Below are 18372 nucleotides of genomic sequence, written 5' to 3' on the forward strand. Positions count from 1 at the left end.
GGGTGACTTTTTTGCCATTGGCCGAGTTTGCCCTTAATAATCGGGCTAGTTCTGCTACTTTGGTTTCGCCTTTTTTCTGCAATTCTGGTTTCCATCCTCGTTTTTCCTCGGGTCAGGTTGAGTCTTCTGACTGTCCTGGGGTGGATTCTGTGGTGGATAGGTTGCAGCAGATTTGGAACCATGTTGTGGACAATTTGAGGTTGTCACAGGAGAAGGCTCAGCGCTTTGCCAACCGCCGCCGCGGTGTGGGTCCCCGACTTCGTGTTGGGGATTTGGTATGGCTGTCTTCTCGGTATGTTCCTATGAAGGTCTCCTCTCCTAAATTGAAGCCTCGCTTCATCGGTCCTTATAAGATCTTGGAAATCCTTAACCCGGTGTCTTTTCATTTGGATCTCCCAGCATCGGTTGCCATTCATAATGTGTTCCATAGGTCTTTGTTGCGGAGGTATGTGGTACCTGTGGTTCCTTCTGTTGAGCCTCCTGCTCCGGTGCTGGTCGAGGGAGAATTGGAGTATGTGGTGGAGAAGATTTTGGATTCTCATATCTCTAGACGGAGGCTTCAGTATTTGGTGAAGTGGAAGGGCTATGGTCAGGAGGATAATTCCTGGGTTGTCGCCTCTGATGTTCATGCGGCCGATTTGGTACGTGCCTTCCACGCGGCTCATCCTGATCGCCCTGGGGGTCTTGATGAGGGTTCGGTGACCCCTCCTCAAGGGGGGGGTACTGTTGTGAACTCTATTTTTAGGCTCCCTCTAGTGGTCACAAGCGGTACTGTGTAGTGTTGTCTTTCTGCAGGTTGGCTGCATCAGCTGGTTCGTTATCCTTGGTTGGTTTCCTATTTAGCTCACCTGGATACTCAGTTCCTTGCCTGCTATCAATGTATTCAGTGCTCTTCAGATTCCTTGTGATTACCTTGCTCCCAGCCTCTCCAAGACAAGCTAAGTTTTTGTCCGTTCATTTTTTGATTATCAGCATTCATCATGTTTCTTGTCCAGCTTGCTAAGATGTGATCTCCTCGCTTGCTGGTTGCTCTAGGGGACTGAGTTTCTCCCCCCACACCGTTAGTTGGTGCGGGGGTTCTTGAAATCTCAGTGTGGATATTTTGTAAGGGTTTTTTACTGACCGCACAGACCCCTTTACTATTTTCTGTTATCTAGTATTAGTGGGCCTCATTTGCTGAATCTGTTTTCACCCCTGTGTATGTGCCTTCCTCTTACCTCACCGTTATTATTTGTTGGGGGCTTCTATATCTTTGGGGATTATTTCTCTGGAGGCAAGAGAGGTCTTTCTTTCTCTCTAGGGGTAGTTAGTTCCTCAGGCTGGCTCGAGACGTCTAGGATTTTTAGGCACGTTCACCGGCTACTTCTAGTGTGTTTGGATAGGTTCAGATTTGCGGTCAGTCCAGTTTGCCACCTCCCTAGAGCTTGTCCTATGTTTGTTACTTAGCTGGAGTAATTCGTGATCCTCAACCACTAAGGATCATAACAGTAATGTAGATGCGTTTTTTCTGGCGCTGGGATTACTTTATGATGAACCGAATTCTGTGGACCAGGCAGAGAAAATTTTGCTGGTTTTGTGTCAGGGTCAGGATGAAGCGGAGGTTTATTGCCAGAAGTTCAGAAAGTGGTCTGTGCTTACTCAGTGGAATGAGTGTGCCCTGGCAGCAATTTTCAAAAAGGGTCTTTCTGAAGCCCTTAAGGATGTTATGGTGGGGTTCCCCACGCCCGCTGGTCTGAATGAATCAATGTCCTTGGCCATACAGATCGATCGGCGCTTACGTGAGCGTAAAACTGTGCACCATTTGGCGGTATCCTCTAAGCAGAGGCCTGAGCCTATGCAATGTGATAGGACTTTGACCAGAGCTGAACGGCAAGAACACAGACGTCAGAATGGGCTGTGTTTTTACTGTGGTGACTCCACTCATGCTATCTCTGATTGTCCTAAGCGCACTAAGCGGTTCGCTAGGTCGGTCACCATTGGTACTGTACAGCCTAAATTTCTTTTGTCCGTTACTCTGATTTGCTCCTTGTCGTCCTACTCTGTTATGGCATTTGTGGATTCAGGCGCTGCCCTGAATTTGATGGACTTGGAGTTTGCCAGACGCTGTGGTTTTTTCTTGGAGCCATTGCAGTATCCTATTCCTTTGAGGGGAATTGATGCTATGCCTTTGGCCAGGAATAAGCCTCAGTACTGGACCCAGTTGACCATGTGCATGGCTCCTGCACATCAGGAGGATATTCGCTTTTTGGTGTTGCATAATCTGCATGATGTGGTCGTGTTGGATTTGCCATGGCTACAGGTCCATAATCCAGTATTGGATTGGAAATCAATGTCTGTGTCCAGTTGGGGTTGTCAAGGGGTACATGGGGATGTTCCATCATTGTCAATTTCTTCCTCTACTCCTTCTGAAGTCCCTGAGTTTTTGTCGGATTACCGGGATGTATTTGATGAGCCCAAATCCAGTGCCCTACCTCCTCATAGGGATTGTGATTGTGCTATTAATTTGATTCCTGGTAGCAAATTCCCTAAGGGACGACTTTTCAATTTGTCTGTGCCTGAACACGCCGCTATGCGGAGTTATATAAAGGAGTCCTTGGAGAAAGGGCATATTCGCCCGTCGTCGTCACCATTGGGAGCAGGGTTCTTTTTTGTGGCCAAGAAGGATGGCTCTCTGAGACCTTGTATAGATTACCGCCTTCTCAATAAAATCACGGTCAAATTTCAGTACCCTTTGCCTCTACTGTCTGATTTGTTTGCTCGGATTAAGGGGGCTAGTTGGTTCACCAAGATAGATCTTCGAGGGGCGTATAATCTGGTGCGTATTAAACAGGGCGATGAATGGAAAACAGCATTTAATACGCCCGAGGGCCATTTTGAGTACTTGGTAATGCCATTCGGGCTTTCTAATGCCCCCTCTGTGTTTCAGTCCTTTATGCATGACATCTTCCGAAAGTATCTGGATAAATTCATGATTGTATATTTGGATGATATTTTGGTCTTTTCGGATGATTGGGAGTCTCATATGAAGCAGGTCAGAATGGTGTTCCAGGTCCTTCGTGCTAATGCCTTGTTCGTGAAGGGATCTAAATGTCTCTTTGGAGTTCAGAAGGTTTCCTTTTTGGGCTTCATTTTTTCCCCTTCTACTATCGAGATGGACCCTGTTAAAGTTCAGGCCATTTTTGATTGGACTCAGCCTACATCTGTGAAGAGCCGTCAGAAATTCCTGGGCTTAATTTTTAACGTCGCTTCATCGCTAATTTTTCTAGTGTTGTTAAACCGTTGACTGATTTGATCAAGAAGGGTGCTGATGTGGTGAATTGGTCCTCTGCGGCCGTTGAAGCTTTTCAGGAGTTGAAACGTCGTTTCTCTTCGGCTCCTGTGTTGTGTCAGCCAGATGTTTCGCTCCCTTTTCAGGTCGAGGTTGATGCTTCTGAGATTGGAGCAGGGGCTGTTCTGTCTCAGAGAAGTTCTGATGGCTCTGTAATGAAGCCATGTGCTTTATTTTCTAGAAAGTTTTTGCCTGCTGAACGTAATTATGATGTTGGCAATCGGGAGTTGTTGGCTATGAAGTGGGCATTCGAGGAGTGGCGACATTGGCTGGAAGGAGCCAAGCATCGCGTGGTGGTCTTGACGGATCACAAGAATCTGACTTATCTCTAGTCTGCCAAGCGGTTGAATCCTAGACAGGCTCGTTGGTCGCTGTTTTTCTCCCGTTTCGATTTTGTGGTTTCATACCTTCTGGGTTCTAAGAATGTGAAGGCTGATGCCCTTTCAAGGAGTTTTGTGCCTGATTCTCCTGGAGTTCCTGAGCCGGCTGGTATTCTTAGAGAAGGGGTAGTTCTGTTTGCCATCTCCCCTGATTTTCGGCGAGTGCTGCAGGAGTTCCAGGCTGATAGACCTGACCGTTGTCCAGCGGAGAAACTGTTTGTCCCTGATAAATGGACTAGTAGAGTTATCTCTGAGGTTCATTGTTTGGTGTTGGCTGGTCATCCTGGGATTTTTGGTACCAGAGATTTGGTGGCTAGGTCCTTTTGGTGGCCTTCCTTGTCGTGGGATGTGTGTTCTTTTGTGCAGTCTTGTGGGACTTGTGCTCGGGCTAAGCCCTGCTGTTCTCATGCCAGTGGGTTACGTTTGCCCTTGCCGGTTCCGAAAAGGCCTTGGACGCATGTTTCCATGGATTTTATTTCAGATCTCCCTGTTTCTCAAAGGATGTCGGTCATCTGGGTGGTTTGTGATCGTTTCTCTAAAATGGTCCATTTGGTACCCTTGCCTAAGTTGCCTTCCTCCTCTGAGTTGGTTCCATTATTTTTCCAGCATGTGGTTTGTTTGCATGGCATTCCGGAGAACATCGTGTCTGACAGAGGTTCCCAGTTTGTTTCAAGGTTTTGGCGGTCCTTTTGTGCTAAGATGGGCATTGATTTGTCTTTTTCTTCGGCCTTCCATCCTCAGACAAATGGCCAAACTGAACGAACCAATCAGACTTTGGAAACATATCTGAGATGCTTTGTTTCTGCGGATCAGGATGATTGGGTGACCTTTTTGCCATTGGCTGAGTTCGCCCTTAATAATCGGGCCAGTTCGGCTACTTTGGTTTCGCCTTTTTTTTGTAATTCTGGTTTTCATCCTCGTTTTTCTTCAGGGCAGGTTGAGCCTTCGGACTGTCCTGGTGTGGATTCTGTGGTGGAAAGGTTGCAACAGATTTGGACTCATGTGGTGGACAATTTGACTTTGTCCCAGGAGAAGGCTCAACGTTTCGCTAACCGCCGTTTCCGGGTTGGTCCCCGACTTCGTGTTGGGGACTTGGTTTGGTTGTCGTCTCGTCATGTTCCTATGAAGGTTTCTTCTCCTAAATTTAAGCCTCGTTTCATTGGTCCTTATAAGATTTCTGAAATTCTCAATCCTGTGTCATTTCGTTTGGCCCTTCCTGCTTCTTTTGCCATCCATAATGTGTTCCATAGGTCATTGCTGTGGAGATATATGGCGCCTATGGTTCCCTCCGTTGATCCTCCTGCTCCGGTGCTGGTCGAGGGGGAGTTGGAGTTTGTGGTGGAGAAGATTTTGGATTCTCGTATTTCGAGACGGAAACTTCAGTACTTGGTCAAATAGAAGGGCTATGGTCAGGAGGATAATTCCTGGGTTGCTGCCTCTGATGTCCATGCTGCCGATTTAGTTTGTGCCTTTCATTTGGCTCGTCCTGATCGGCCTGGGGGCTCTGGTGAGGGTTCGGTGACCCCTCCTCAAGGTGGGGGTACTGTTGAGAGTTCCGTTCTCGAGCTCCCTCCTGTGGCCATGAATGGTATTTCGGCGAGTTCTGTCTGTGAACTCCCTCTGGTGGCTGTGAGTGGAGCTACTAGCCATTGAGTTGCTTTCCTCACCTGCTCCTTGTTTGTTGCTGGATTGGCTTCTCTATTTAACTCCACTCAGATCGTTGGTGTATGCCAGCTGTCGATGTCTTAGCATTGGTTCAGATTTCTCTGGGACCTTTCTGAGGACCTGTCTATTCCAGCAGAAGCTAAGTTCCTGCTAGTTTATTTGTTTCTTATTGTTTTCTTGCTTAATTCTAATCCAGCTTGCTACCATGATATTTCCTTGCTAGCTGGAAGCTCTGGGGGTGCAGAGTGGCACCACCGCACCATGAGTCGGTGCGGGGGTCTTTTTGCACACTCTGTGTGGTTATTTGTAGTTTTTTTGTGTTGACCGCAAAGATCCCTTTGCTATCCTCAATCTGTTTAGTTAGACTGGCCTCCTTTGCTGAAACCTATTTCATTCCTATGTTTGTGTATTCCTCTTAACTCACAGTCAATACTTGTGAGGGGCTGCCTTTACCTTTGGGGAATTTCTCTGAGGCAAGGTGAGGCTTTGTTTCCTATCTTTAGGGGTAGTTAGCTCTTCGGCTGTGAAGAGGCGTCTAGGCAGAGTCAGGCACGCTCCACGGCTATTTCTAGTGGTTGTGATAGGAGTAGGGTTTGCGGTCAGCAGAGTTCCCACTTCCCCAGAGCTTGTCCCGATTCCGTATATAACTAACAGGTCATTCCGGGTGCACCTAACCACCAGGTCCATAACAGTGGCCTTCCTCTCCTGAACTGGAAATTGTACATAAGGCTTCCCTTGACTGGTGTTTCACTGGTTGGGCCCAGTCCTTTTGTCTGCCCTTATTCACACTGAGGTCAACATTGACACATGGTAAGGTTTTAATATTAGACAGTGTATGACTGTCCCGATCAGAGTTACCTTGTTGTGGTGGGATGGCTTTTATGCTATTTTTTGATTAAAAAAAGTATTACCAAAAATCTCTCTCTGTTACTTAAAAGCACTTTTTTGCTTTTTATTTACTTAGTTACAGCAGGGTTTTTGCTAATTTTTTCTCTTGCAGGTTTTATATGTTTTGTGGCCAATGTGAACATGCGTTTAAGTTCTGCATGTGTACCTGCTCAAGTCAAGCTCAATTTTTGTGTTTTTTTTCATGTGCAGCATATAGCCCACTATGTACAGTATGACCCCCACATGGCCTCTTATATTCATGTTGCGCACATAGCCTCTTATACACAGCATGCGCCCTCACATAGCCTCTTATATACAGCATGAATCCCACACAGTTCCCTATATACATACAAGTATCCCATACACATGAAAAAAAACAACCCATACTCACCTTGCTCCCGGTGCTACGGTCTCCAATGTACTGACTCTCCGCAGTGCACAGATGACGCAATGAAATGACGCCATCATGACTGCTGTCCCACACTCTGATTAGTGGAAGATTTAGCCAGGGCCGCTGTCCTCCACCAATGTATTCACCACAGTCTGTTTCTAGAGGATGCGGAGAATGGTGACAGTGAGTGGCGGAGGCGGATGGCGGGCAGGGTATTAACATGAGCCACTGTTCAGTCTGTTGGCTGTCACGGTCTGCGGGCCGGGCTGCAACAGCCAGAGGGCTAGATGTGGCGAGTAGGTTGTAATTTGTCCAGCTGTGCACTAACCCTAGCCAATCTGTCTAGCTTGATTGATATCTATCCAGCAAGGGTACAACATCCCTAGCCTATATTCTGAGACATCTCCAGCATGTGTCGTGAAGCAGGGCATCAATGAAGTTCATAGCAAATAAACCATTTACTGTGCATGCCCTGTACCTAAACATGAATGGCTCATTTAAACAATTTCAAAGAGGTGTAGGATGGTGTTCCCTGTCCTAAGGGATGTCAATCAAGTCACCCTGGGTAAGAAACTAGGATAAGGCAAGCTTGACTTCTTGGCATATGGTTTGAACTTAGGCAACTAATAAGCAAACACTAGGGCAGGACTACATGGTGGCAGTTACTTTTTGGGGAGCAATGTAAACTCGACTAGTTCCCTTTAACATGCAACACAGTTATTGTATTTAATTTAAGATGATTGAGACACCTCCATAGTATCCCTCTGGTAGTTGTTAATGTATTGACAGCATTTCAGTTTTTACAAAAACTTTCCTTAGATTCTAAAGTCTCACTTATGCCTACAATTACCTGATTTGCTTTTAACGTTGCACTGCGTCCCATAATAGATATGCAGGTATAAGTTCAGATATTCTCTATCAGGAATAATAAAATAAGTATTAGTCACCTAAATGATCCTTTCAGCAACTGGCCCGGCGAAATTTCCTTGGTCTGGTTATTGTAACCATAAAAGAACTCCCCAAAAAGTGTCTGGTTCATTGCCATCTCTGGACCTTCTCCGCAGTGAGCTCCTCCGGGACATGATTCTGTGACCAGATGACACGATAACCCATCTGGACCTAGTTTGTAGTCTTCGATACAACTGGAGGAAAACCACAAAATTGGTCAGGTCAATAATAGATTCCACGATGTGAACTGGAGACTTAATCATTTCTTGCAGTCAGCAGATCTGTCTCCTTTTTGTTTCATTAGGATTAGTGACCTGAAGGGCAGGAAAGCAACTCTATAATTGCTAGGTGCCTTCCATGAGGCAGCACAGGGATACTGGCCTGACCTTAGTGCCAATTAAAGCAGAAAATAGTCAAATGAAATCCATATATACTAAATAAAAGTAAACTTGACATTCACGTATAATAAGGTGCAAGCATTTCTGCAGTAACATCAGTAGAGGCAGCCATCTGTTGTCTAATGAGGCTGCATTCATCAGGTTTCTCCTATAAATACTGATATCTTCTTAACTATTTTGAATAAAGAATAATTTAACTTCCTCGATTAACAACTTGTATATACGCCAATAAAATCTCTTCTCACTACTTCTCCAGGAAGTGACCAAGGCTAATGTGCTATGGACCTGTGACCCGGGAAATCAATTATTCTTGTCTCTACTTGAGGATGAAGTCAAAGTAGACCAAACTTATAGCTCCTCCAACAGATACTGCATGTGCCCTGTACGGTGCGTCTATGTAGATTTGTTTTATTTGTTTTATTTAAAAAAAATATATATTTTATTTTTTTTCATCCTTCGCCTCACAATGGAAACATTTTTCATTCATGGGTATTATTAAGAGCTTTTTCCGACTAGCTGATGCCTACTCAGTTTATTTCTTTTGTTAAATCTCTTTTCGTCATACAACATTTTTTTACTGTAAGGGTACCGTCACACAGTGCCATTTTCATCGCTACGACGGCACGATTCGTGACGTTCTAGCGATATCGTTACAATATCGTTGTGTCTGACACGCTACTGCGATCCGGATCCCCGCTGAGAATCGTACGTCGTAGCAGATCGTTTGAAACTTTCTTTCGTCGTCTAGTGTCCCGCTGTGGCGGCATGATTGCATCGTGTGACACAGGTTGTATACGATGTGCGCACAGTAACCAACGGCTTCTACATCGCAAATATGTCATGAAATTATCGCTCCAGCGCCGTGTATTGCAACGTGTGACCGCAGTCTACGACGCTGGAGCGATAATTATACGACGCTGCAACGTCACGAATCGGGCCGTCGTAGCGATGAAAATGGCACTGTGTGACGGTACCCTTAGTGAGGAAAACATATGATTAGTACACAGGGAGCTTGACCTATCTATGTCCATAGTCATCTAAAAGATGGTTGTCACTGTCCTATCTTAGAGATGGAGACCAGGATCAGCACTGTCTTCTGTTTCCACAATTGAATCAAGGATGATGACTTTTTGAATTCTTCAATGAGCATTTATCTGAAAATAAAAGACTATTTAAACACTAGTTTACATGTGGGTTGGTAGCTGTGGGTAAGGTACTCGTCTCTTACGCCCCGGCACGTTGCATGAAGGTGGGAATCATGGCTGGCTGCATGGACTACGTCTAGAACGCCTCTACACTCTTGCAAGCCACATGATCCTGGTCACTTCGGCTGGCCAAGACCGGTAGTTGAACAGTTTAATGAGGGTGACCCCCACCCAAAAAAATAAAGTCTTTTACTGAACATCAACTTAGTGGGGAGTAGTTAAAATAGATAAAGGGTGCATAACTTCACAAACGTGAACAAATGTATGTAACACTGAGCTCTTGGGATGTAAATAATCTTTGAGTTTCATTATATCCATACGTCACCCAATTCAAATTTGTTGCATCATTTGTAGATCTTTTACTATTGTGAAGTGGAGAATATATGACATCTTCAACGATGAGCGACATTGAAATTTGCAATAGTCAAATCTACATTAGTAATTGCACTGGCAATGTTGTATGTAACCCAATGCCTAAAATCCATATAGTGAAGATATAAAAAAAAAGTGCTTCCATCATTGTGAATTTGTCTCCAGTAATGCTGAATAGTAAGACAAAAAAAAAGTCTGTGCTGACGCCTAAATCACTTTCAGCTATGTATGCAAAGGTGAATCATCATCTGCTGAAATGCCTTTGGTTTACAAGACAATTAAAAATGCCACTCAACAGATAATTTTTTGCTGCGACAGAAAAAACACAGAGGATTTGGCACAGCAGAAATTATTAAAGGTTACTATATTAACAGCATTACCCAATTATCTAATTTCAGTAATTTCAGTAATTATGTTACATTGATACTTGCTGTGTGCGCAGTGGTCTAATTTACCATAACTAGTGTAGGGAACAAACACAGCACCCAAAGCAAACAGGTGAAAAGGTGTATTTAAATGATTGGCGACACCACGGTGCACCCAGGATCTGTACTTGGTTAGAATTGTCATTCTGTTCCGACAGAGTCCCCTTAAGAAAGGTGCACTTAGGAGGGGGTCAAGAATTATTGAATGAGCATTTGTAAGACAGGATTTTTTTTTACTTCGGCTAAATTTCTGCAGACATTCTCTCTATGACGGCAGATTGTAGAATCCTGACTCTGTGCAATATACGCACTGTCAGGATTCAGCTCTGTTGCCTGTTTGCATTCTTCCAGTCCTGTGCTGACTAGCTTGTCATAAACATCTCCCAACAGAACATTGAGAAAAGCAAGAAAAGTTTCTAGTCGATATCTGACTGCAAGTATGCAAATCACATACGAGCAATCACATGATCAGCGCTCAAACAGGCAAGAGATCAGAATCCTGACAGTGTACACACTGCACACTGTCAAGATCCAGGAATTTGCAGTCGCATAGAGTGTCTACAGAAATTTACCTGATGCCAGAAAAAGCATTGAAAGCTCGTGAAGGATTTCTAGGTGTAGACGGTCTTTACCACTCCCAAAAAACATATTTAAGCCCCTTTCACACGTCCATGTTTCTGGTACGTGTGGTGCCGTTTTCAAACATACAAGAGACTCGTACACACGCAAACCCATTATAATCTATGGGTCTGCGCACATGTTTGTGTTTTCACATGGACCATGTGTCTGCAAGTCTGGAGGGGAAAGCATTCATTGGCCAGCATCTCTCCCTGCATGACATGCCCCCATTTTGAACTCCTGCACTCTGCGCTCTCCCCGGCTTCGGGTATTCGCAAGATTACTGGAGGGAGTGAGAGGGGCCTGATGCTGCATGACACTGTAAATGACCTGAGAAAGTTGCTTAATTCATGTGCAAAATAGGGGGCTACGGTGTACCCTTAGCATGGCCAGGAGTTTGGTGCACCGTTACGTCTCCTGATTTGCATATTAATGGACTTCCTCACTTCTGATTGACAGTGCTCTTGCTTCCCACAGCGAGCTGTCTGAGTGCTGCCAGCATGTGTGCACACACGCGTGGGACATTGCCTGCTGCGGCCGCGTACACAGTAGCCTGGTGCGTTCTTCTCCTTATCTTCTCTCGCTCGCTAGCGAATGGCTTCAGAGAGCACTGTCAATCAGAAGCGGAGGATGGCCCCCGAACTGCAAGTGAGAAGGTGTAGCGGTGCACCAAACTCTCAGCCATGCCTTGCTGTTCCTTAGCCTACTGATTTGCATACAAATTGGAAATTACTTTCTTAAGCACTGTTCAAGAAACAGGTACAGTGCTAGTGTGGATTTTAAAGGGGCTACAACACTGTATAAGCCATTTCAAATGCATTTTTGTGGTGAAGGACTTCCTTTCAGGCTTTTTTTAGATTTTATATTCGTATATTTCTATCCATGAGCAAAAACGAATTTTTCTCTTTTCACATAAGTCAACACTTTAGAAGAATCTTACCCACAAACCATTAAGATGTTATACATCTCTGGGTCATCGGGAAATGGGACTTCCTTTTGAAGGCACAGTTGTTCACAACCTCCATTGAAGCCATCTGAGCAGTCAACTCCCACCTGACGATTGTAGCAGCCAGACATGTCTTTCATAGGACTAAGTCCTGGCGGGCACTGTAGAGAGATAAGATTAATGCAGCAGACCACCATTGCATTCTGATTTCATCCTGCATCTGATATTCTCCATCTATTTATTCCAAAGCCTCACGATTCCTTTCTTCATTTCGAAAGCGCATTATGAAAAATGAAGCGTTTATTATTTATTTGTGTGTTCCCCTGCCAAATCAAAAACATTTTAATCAAGTGTCTGACAATTGATCCTGCCTGCTTGAGAAGTTCACATCTTTTCTCTTTATTCTTAAGAGTTTGGTTTACGGAATACAAACCGCTTTTTTAGACACAGCGGCAAAAGAAGATGAGGTTGCCAAGCAATGTTCTAGACGAAATAAAACTTCAAAAAAAGAGTTTGGCCGCTTGCAATCTAAAATTCTCCGATCTTGCAGTAAACATGTTAGAACTAAGCCGATGATCAAATAGAAAAAAAAATCTAAAAACAAAAACTAAAACTCAGGCTTGACAAATTAGTGTCATCGTTCCTTTGAACTAAATGGGTGATGAATCATAAGAGCTAGCCTGAGCCCCCAAGATAAAGGTCCTTACTCATACAAATGAATGCTAAATAATGGCGGAGCACCGGGAAACTCTTCTGGATGCATTAAACCATTGATTTATATGTTATTTAATTATATATTGGGGGAAGGGTTTTTATCAATTTATTGTAACTTCCAATGGTCATTAATATTCCAGCCTGGCTAGGAAAGCACTTTATGATGCAGTTCATGTTTTAATGATCACTATATTAATATGAGGAACTGATATATCATACCTGCCAATATTAACAAAATAGCCTTAATAATATCCATGTCAACCCTTTTCAACAAACTTTTTACTTTACACACATTTTTGGCAATGTAATAATGACAGGGGATAAAATACAATAAATTGTATTTCGGATGGTTTTTTTTCGCATTAATTAGAGATTTATAACATCTATCCGAAAGACAAAATGTGTAAAACTGGATCTGTGGGTACGAGCGCAAAGAAGAGGCATATAAAGAAATCTGGTAGCTTTATAGGAGCAATTTGGGCCTCACATCATATTCTGGTTTCCACTAAACAGTTGCATGTAAATGTAGAGGCCACTGTGCACTCTTGGCACGGCCAATAGTTTGGTGCACCATTACGCATCCTCATTTGCATATTGACGGCCTTCCCCCCACTTCTGATTGACAGTGCGCTTTCTTCCCAGAGCGAGCATGGCCTGAATGTTACCGGCATGTGTGGACATGTGACAGAGGCCCATCTCTTCCTCCGACTTAGATGCCATAGTCACTGTTCACCAAAGTATCTATGGTTTAAGGGTTTGTCCCCTTTCCGAAAATCCAGGTCAATGGACACAGTTATAAAAAAAACCCTCACTTTACTCACCGTCCATAAGACCACTGTTGAGCCCCGCCATTGCTCCTGGTGTCTGATATTGGCTGAACACCACATAAACGGTGCGGAAGCCAAGAACTGAGCTTAATGTCTCTGAGTGGGCGCTACATCTACATGGGCAGAGCCGCCGAGCTTAGCGATCAGCATTCACACTCTCGGCATGACATCAGCACTGCAGCCAATATCAGACATCGGGCACAGTGTCAGGGACTCAGCATTGGACCTGGGAATGAGTAGTAAAATAGGTTTGTTTTTTTTATAACAAATTGTGTCAGAGGACTGGGACTTTCTGAAAGAGAACAACCCTTCTAAGATACTGGGTCCAGAGCTAGCTCCAAAAGCAGCCGGCACAAGCCATTTATCTGCATCATTCAAGGTGGGGGCTTTCACATGACAGTCCTATAAAAACAGTGTGCTGGAGTAAAATGTGCCAATTTTGTTAAGAGGCGCCTCATAGTAAATTTGGTACATCTTTGTCTGTCCAGGCAGCAGAATATAAAATCTATGCTTCTATAAGTTGCCATACAATAGATTTACGTCAATTTCCGATGTAAATTCTAGCAAATCTAGTACGTTGATGGAGACCCCACTTGGCCTACTTTTCTCAACACTTTTGAAAAATGTCCAGAAAACCTCAATCAGCCAAAGTCGCAATTTAAGGTCAAATATGATGCCATACATTACAAGTTTTTTCAGCACTTTTGAATATAGGGCCCCATTGGCAGGGCCGGCGTTAGGGGCAGGCAGACCAGCCAGCTGCCTGGGGCCTCCACTCCCCCAGGGACCCCAGCTGGCGGCAAGTCACAAAGCCACTATGGGGCCCCTGTGAGGCAGGGGGGCCCGCCTGCCGCCAGCACCGACTCCCCTGCCACATTAAACTATACCGGCGTCTGCCGGTACAGTTCAAAGCAACGAAGGAGGAGAGAGCGTCACCTGACACACCCTCTCCCATCATTCCCCGCTCTGTTTCTGACACTGTGGGTGCGCGTCATCGCGCACTCACTGTGTGCCAGGCAGTGCGGCAGCAGCCGCCGACACAGAAGCAGGGAGCAGCACGGGCACGAGGAGAGGTGAGGAGCTTGTGTTTTTTTTTTTTTACTGGAATGTGGGGCCATTCTCGGGAGGGGAGAGGAGGGGAGGGAAGAGGGGATGTGGGCTGTGCTGTATACTACTGTGTGGGCAGTGCTGTATACTACTGTGTGGGCAGTTCTGTATACTACTGTGTGGGCTGTGCTGTATACTACTGTGTGGGCAGTGCTGTATACTACTGTGTGGGCTGTGCTGTATACAACTGTGTGGGCAGTGCTTTATACTACTGTGTGGGCTGTTCTATATACTACTGTGTGGGCTGTGCTATATACTACTGTGTGGGCTGTGCTATGTACTATTGGGGTATATTATATTCTATGGGGGAGGCTGTGTTATATACTATGTGGCTGTGTTATAAATTTGGGGAGGTACATTATATTCTACGGAGGAGGCTCTGTTATACACTATGGGGGCTGCATTATATTCTGTGGGGGGCTTTATTAGATTTTATGAGGGATGATGGCATCATACTCTTTGATGGGGCTACATTATATTCTATGGGGAGGTGGGCTGTATTATATCCTATTCGGGGCTACATTATATTCTATGGGGGCCTGTATTATATTTATATTCTATGAGGGGTGATTGCATCATACTCTATGAGGGGGCTACATTATACTATATGGGGGCTGCATTATATTCTATGGGGAGCTTACATTATACTCTGTGGGGGGTCACATTATACTCTGTGGGGGGGTTACATTATACTCTGTGGGGTGGCTGCATTATACTCTGTGGGGTGGTTGCTGCATTATAGTATATGTGGGCTGAATTATACTGTATAGAGGACTATGGGGAATACATTATACTATATGAAGAACTATGGGGTGCATTCTACTATGGGAAGTGAATTGTACTACATGGATGACTATGGCGGTGCATTATACTATATGGAGCACTGTGAGGAGTGTATTATGCTATATGGAGGACTGAGGAGTATATTTTAATATATGGAGTACTATGAGGAGTGTATTATACTATATGGAGGACTATGGGGCACATTATATTATATGGAGGACTATGGGGTGTGCATTTTACAATATGCAGGACTGTGGTGCACATTATAATATATGGAGGAGTATGGGGTGTATTACACGAAACAAGCAAAATGCTGCATATTCATTGGGTGATTGGATTGTTTATGCTGGAATAAAAATCATTGTTCTCAGCAGGACATCGCCGCTGTAAACTGTAGCTGTGCTGCTGACAACATGATACTGTATGGTAATCTATTAGTGATCATTCTGTCCCCATCATTCTTTCTCAGACGGTGGAAAGAGGCCGGGAAACAAGCGTCCAACCACTTCAGTATTGTCGATCACATTAGTTTAGCGGCCTGAGATCAGCGCATGTAAATACAACCGAAATGCTTCTGTGTGATGTGCAAGATGTTAGCATTTGGGGCCCCATTTTAAACTTTGCCTAAGGCCCCACTTTGCCTAAAACCGGCTCTGCCCATTGGGTTCAATTTATGAACCAGCAGTTGCTCTATGGCATTGTATTATTGCTATTAGAGGCATGCAGAGATCCAGTATGACTTAGTTAAAGGCTATAACTAAATTACAGAACTGTGCAAAACAGAAGCCCAAAATGGTGACTTGCATGAGACCTTAGTCACTTTGACTTGGGTATAAACTGTTTGTTTTGGGCTTTATGAAGAAAAAATAATCTTTTATTAAAGGGTTTGTACCAAGGTTATCATCATGGATAGATGATAACTTCCCGATTGCTGCTGGGACGCCTACTGATCATTAAAATAGAGTACTACAGACCCCTATCTGAAGGGAACGGAGGTCAAGCATGCGCACCTTTTCCAGCAGTCTCACAGATAGTGACTAGAACAGAGGTATTCGTGGTTGACCTCTGGTTTCATTCTTTGGGACTCCGCTTAGCCCCATTTGCGAGAATGGTGGTGATCCAAAAATCAGGAAGTTATCCCCTAGCCTATGAATAAGGAATCATTTCCATACTTTGTACAAAATCTTTAAGTATATCCCATCTATAAACACAATTGGGTAGGTTTATAAAATTGTCTAAAATGAAAAACTAATTGTGTTGCCCATAGCAACCAATCAGAGCACAGCTTATTTCTGATAAGGCTTTGAAAAAATGAAAGCTGTGCTGTGATTGGTTGCTATAGGAAACAAACACAGTTGGAAATTTGATATTAGGCCGGTGCTTAAAGTGTTACTGACACAGGGATAAAGATTTTAATGGTATCAGATATAATTTATATTGGGAAACTGAGCAGAAACTAGCACAATGCTTTCACGGGCTTTTATCACATATCATGGTTTGCCCACGTTATTACATTGCATATATTTTATATACATATAAATATGCTCCCTCTTTAGATCTTTTAAGGGTAAACCAAGCATTAAATGGCCATTTAGCAACATCTAATGACCAGTGAATACAATTTGCTGATGTTGCCGCAATACGACATTAAACTTCAGCACTTTTCACATCCAACTCTCTCTTCAAATTAATTATTTATTCTTGTCCACCGTCTCAGTGATCTCTTCCTATTACTCTGCCATGTATATTCGCATAACAGTGCAGTGAAAAGGACTTTAAACATTTAAAAGAGAATGTTGGAGGCATCTAAGAATTGAGACCCCCATTGAGAAGGGCACTGGGATTATCCTAATGTCTTTGATTGGAGAAGTTTTGGGCAGTCAACGTGTTTGGTTTGATATGAAGTTCGGCCGCCATCATTTTACATTCTTTCATTTGATGTCTCAGAATATAAACCCTACATACTGTATGTTAAGAAGTGGATACAGATACATAAGGGCTCCTATGCAAGAACAATATATGGGCCTTTTGCAGTCGAAACGCTCATCATAATGTCCAAATCCATCTACTTTGAAGGTGAAAGTGGTTCTCTTACCTCTTGGCTCCTGGGTGGTTGCACATGTTGCACCAATGTTCTGTCTGCCTTTGCTATGACATATGCACTACGAATGTAATGTAAGAAGGTTGCTTAAGTTTGGATGCTCCTTTTGGGGTACTGATACTGGGGCCTCATTGATCTGATATTGGCCTTTCCTAAGTGCTGGAAAACATCTTTAACATGTGCATTCAGAAATGTTAAATCTGTATCAGAGTACCCCACCTAATGTGATATTTTATAAAACTTAAAATCTGGTCATGTCGGTCAACACTTTTGGGGGGTATTGACCCAAGAATAGAAATGAGCGAATATCCTAAATTTCAAATTGGGCAGCTTCGCTTCAATTTGTCCCAAAGATTAGATTCCGTCCGAAAAAAATAAAAGCAAAACTGTCTATAATGCCGTGATAGAAGGGGATTAAAATGTAGAAAAACCCTTTAAGCTCACCTTTCCTTACCTGCTCTCACATCATCTCCAACGACACCCACAGCTCCCTGGTTCTCCACCACAGTCTGCTTTTTTTTATTGCTCCATTGCATTGTTGAGGCCAATTTGAGGCCTGTATCTGGCATTATGCGGTCACTTGTATCCCCTCCGCCACTGTGTGAGGCCAATCATAGGACTATGAATGGCCTTGGCATTGGAATGGAGCAATGGAAGAACAGAAGACTGGCGAGGATAAAGCAAAGAAGATGAAGGGGGTCTAACAATAGTTGAGGAAAGACTCCAGCAAAATAGTGACCTGCTTGCTACCGTTTTGCTGGATTTGTATGAATTGAATCCTGAAAAATGTTTTGGGGAAATTTGGACCACATTCAATTTACTTTACCCATTATAGCTAATGGCAAGAACAACAGTAAGGCAGCACGGTGGCTCAGTGGTTAGCACTGTTGCCCTGCAGCACTGGGGTCCTGAGTTCAAATCTCACCAAGTTTATATGTTGTCCTTGTGTTTGTGTGGATTTCTTCTTTGTCCTCTAATTTCCTCCCAGACTCCAAAGACATACTGATAGGAAATTTAGATTGTGAGCACCAATGGGCACAGTGATAATATTGTATGTAAAGTGCTGCGGAATATGATGGCGCTATATAAGCAATGCATAATAAATAATAGTAAACCAAGGTATGGAAGGACACATACTGTATGTACATGCATCACTTATACAGCATTGTCTATGGATCTATCCATCTGTGCAATGGAGTCGTCACTGCTTAGTGCACCGCCATACAACCTCTTGCACAAAGTTCATTCATTTGCCATGTAAAGTTTGATATTTTCT

At 43.8% G+C, this 18372-nt stretch overlaps 1 protein-coding gene across 6 annotated transcripts in view; it reads right to left on the bottom strand.

Moving 5' to 3' along the window:
- Positions 1-18372, bottom strand: part of ASTN1 (astrotactin 1) — a 476663-nt gene that overhangs the window by 99852 nt on the left and 358439 nt on the right. For all 6 annotated transcript variants that reach the window (XM_077276252.1, XM_077276255.1, XM_077276254.1 and 3 more), the window contains 2 exons: positions 11559-11725; positions 7600-7794 (listed from right to left, as the gene is read on the bottom strand). In XM_077276252.1, the coding sequence (XP_077132367.1) occupies positions 7600-7794; positions 11559-11725 (362 nt within the window). The remainder of the gene's footprint in view (positions 1-7599; positions 7795-11558; positions 11726-18372) is intronic.

The sequence above is a fragment of the Ranitomeya variabilis genome, chromosome 8 (assembly GCF_051348905.1).
Source record: "Ranitomeya variabilis isolate aRanVar5 chromosome 8, aRanVar5.hap1, whole genome shotgun sequence".
Lineage (NCBI taxonomy): Eukaryota > Metazoa > Chordata > Amphibia > Anura > Dendrobatidae > Ranitomeya > Ranitomeya variabilis.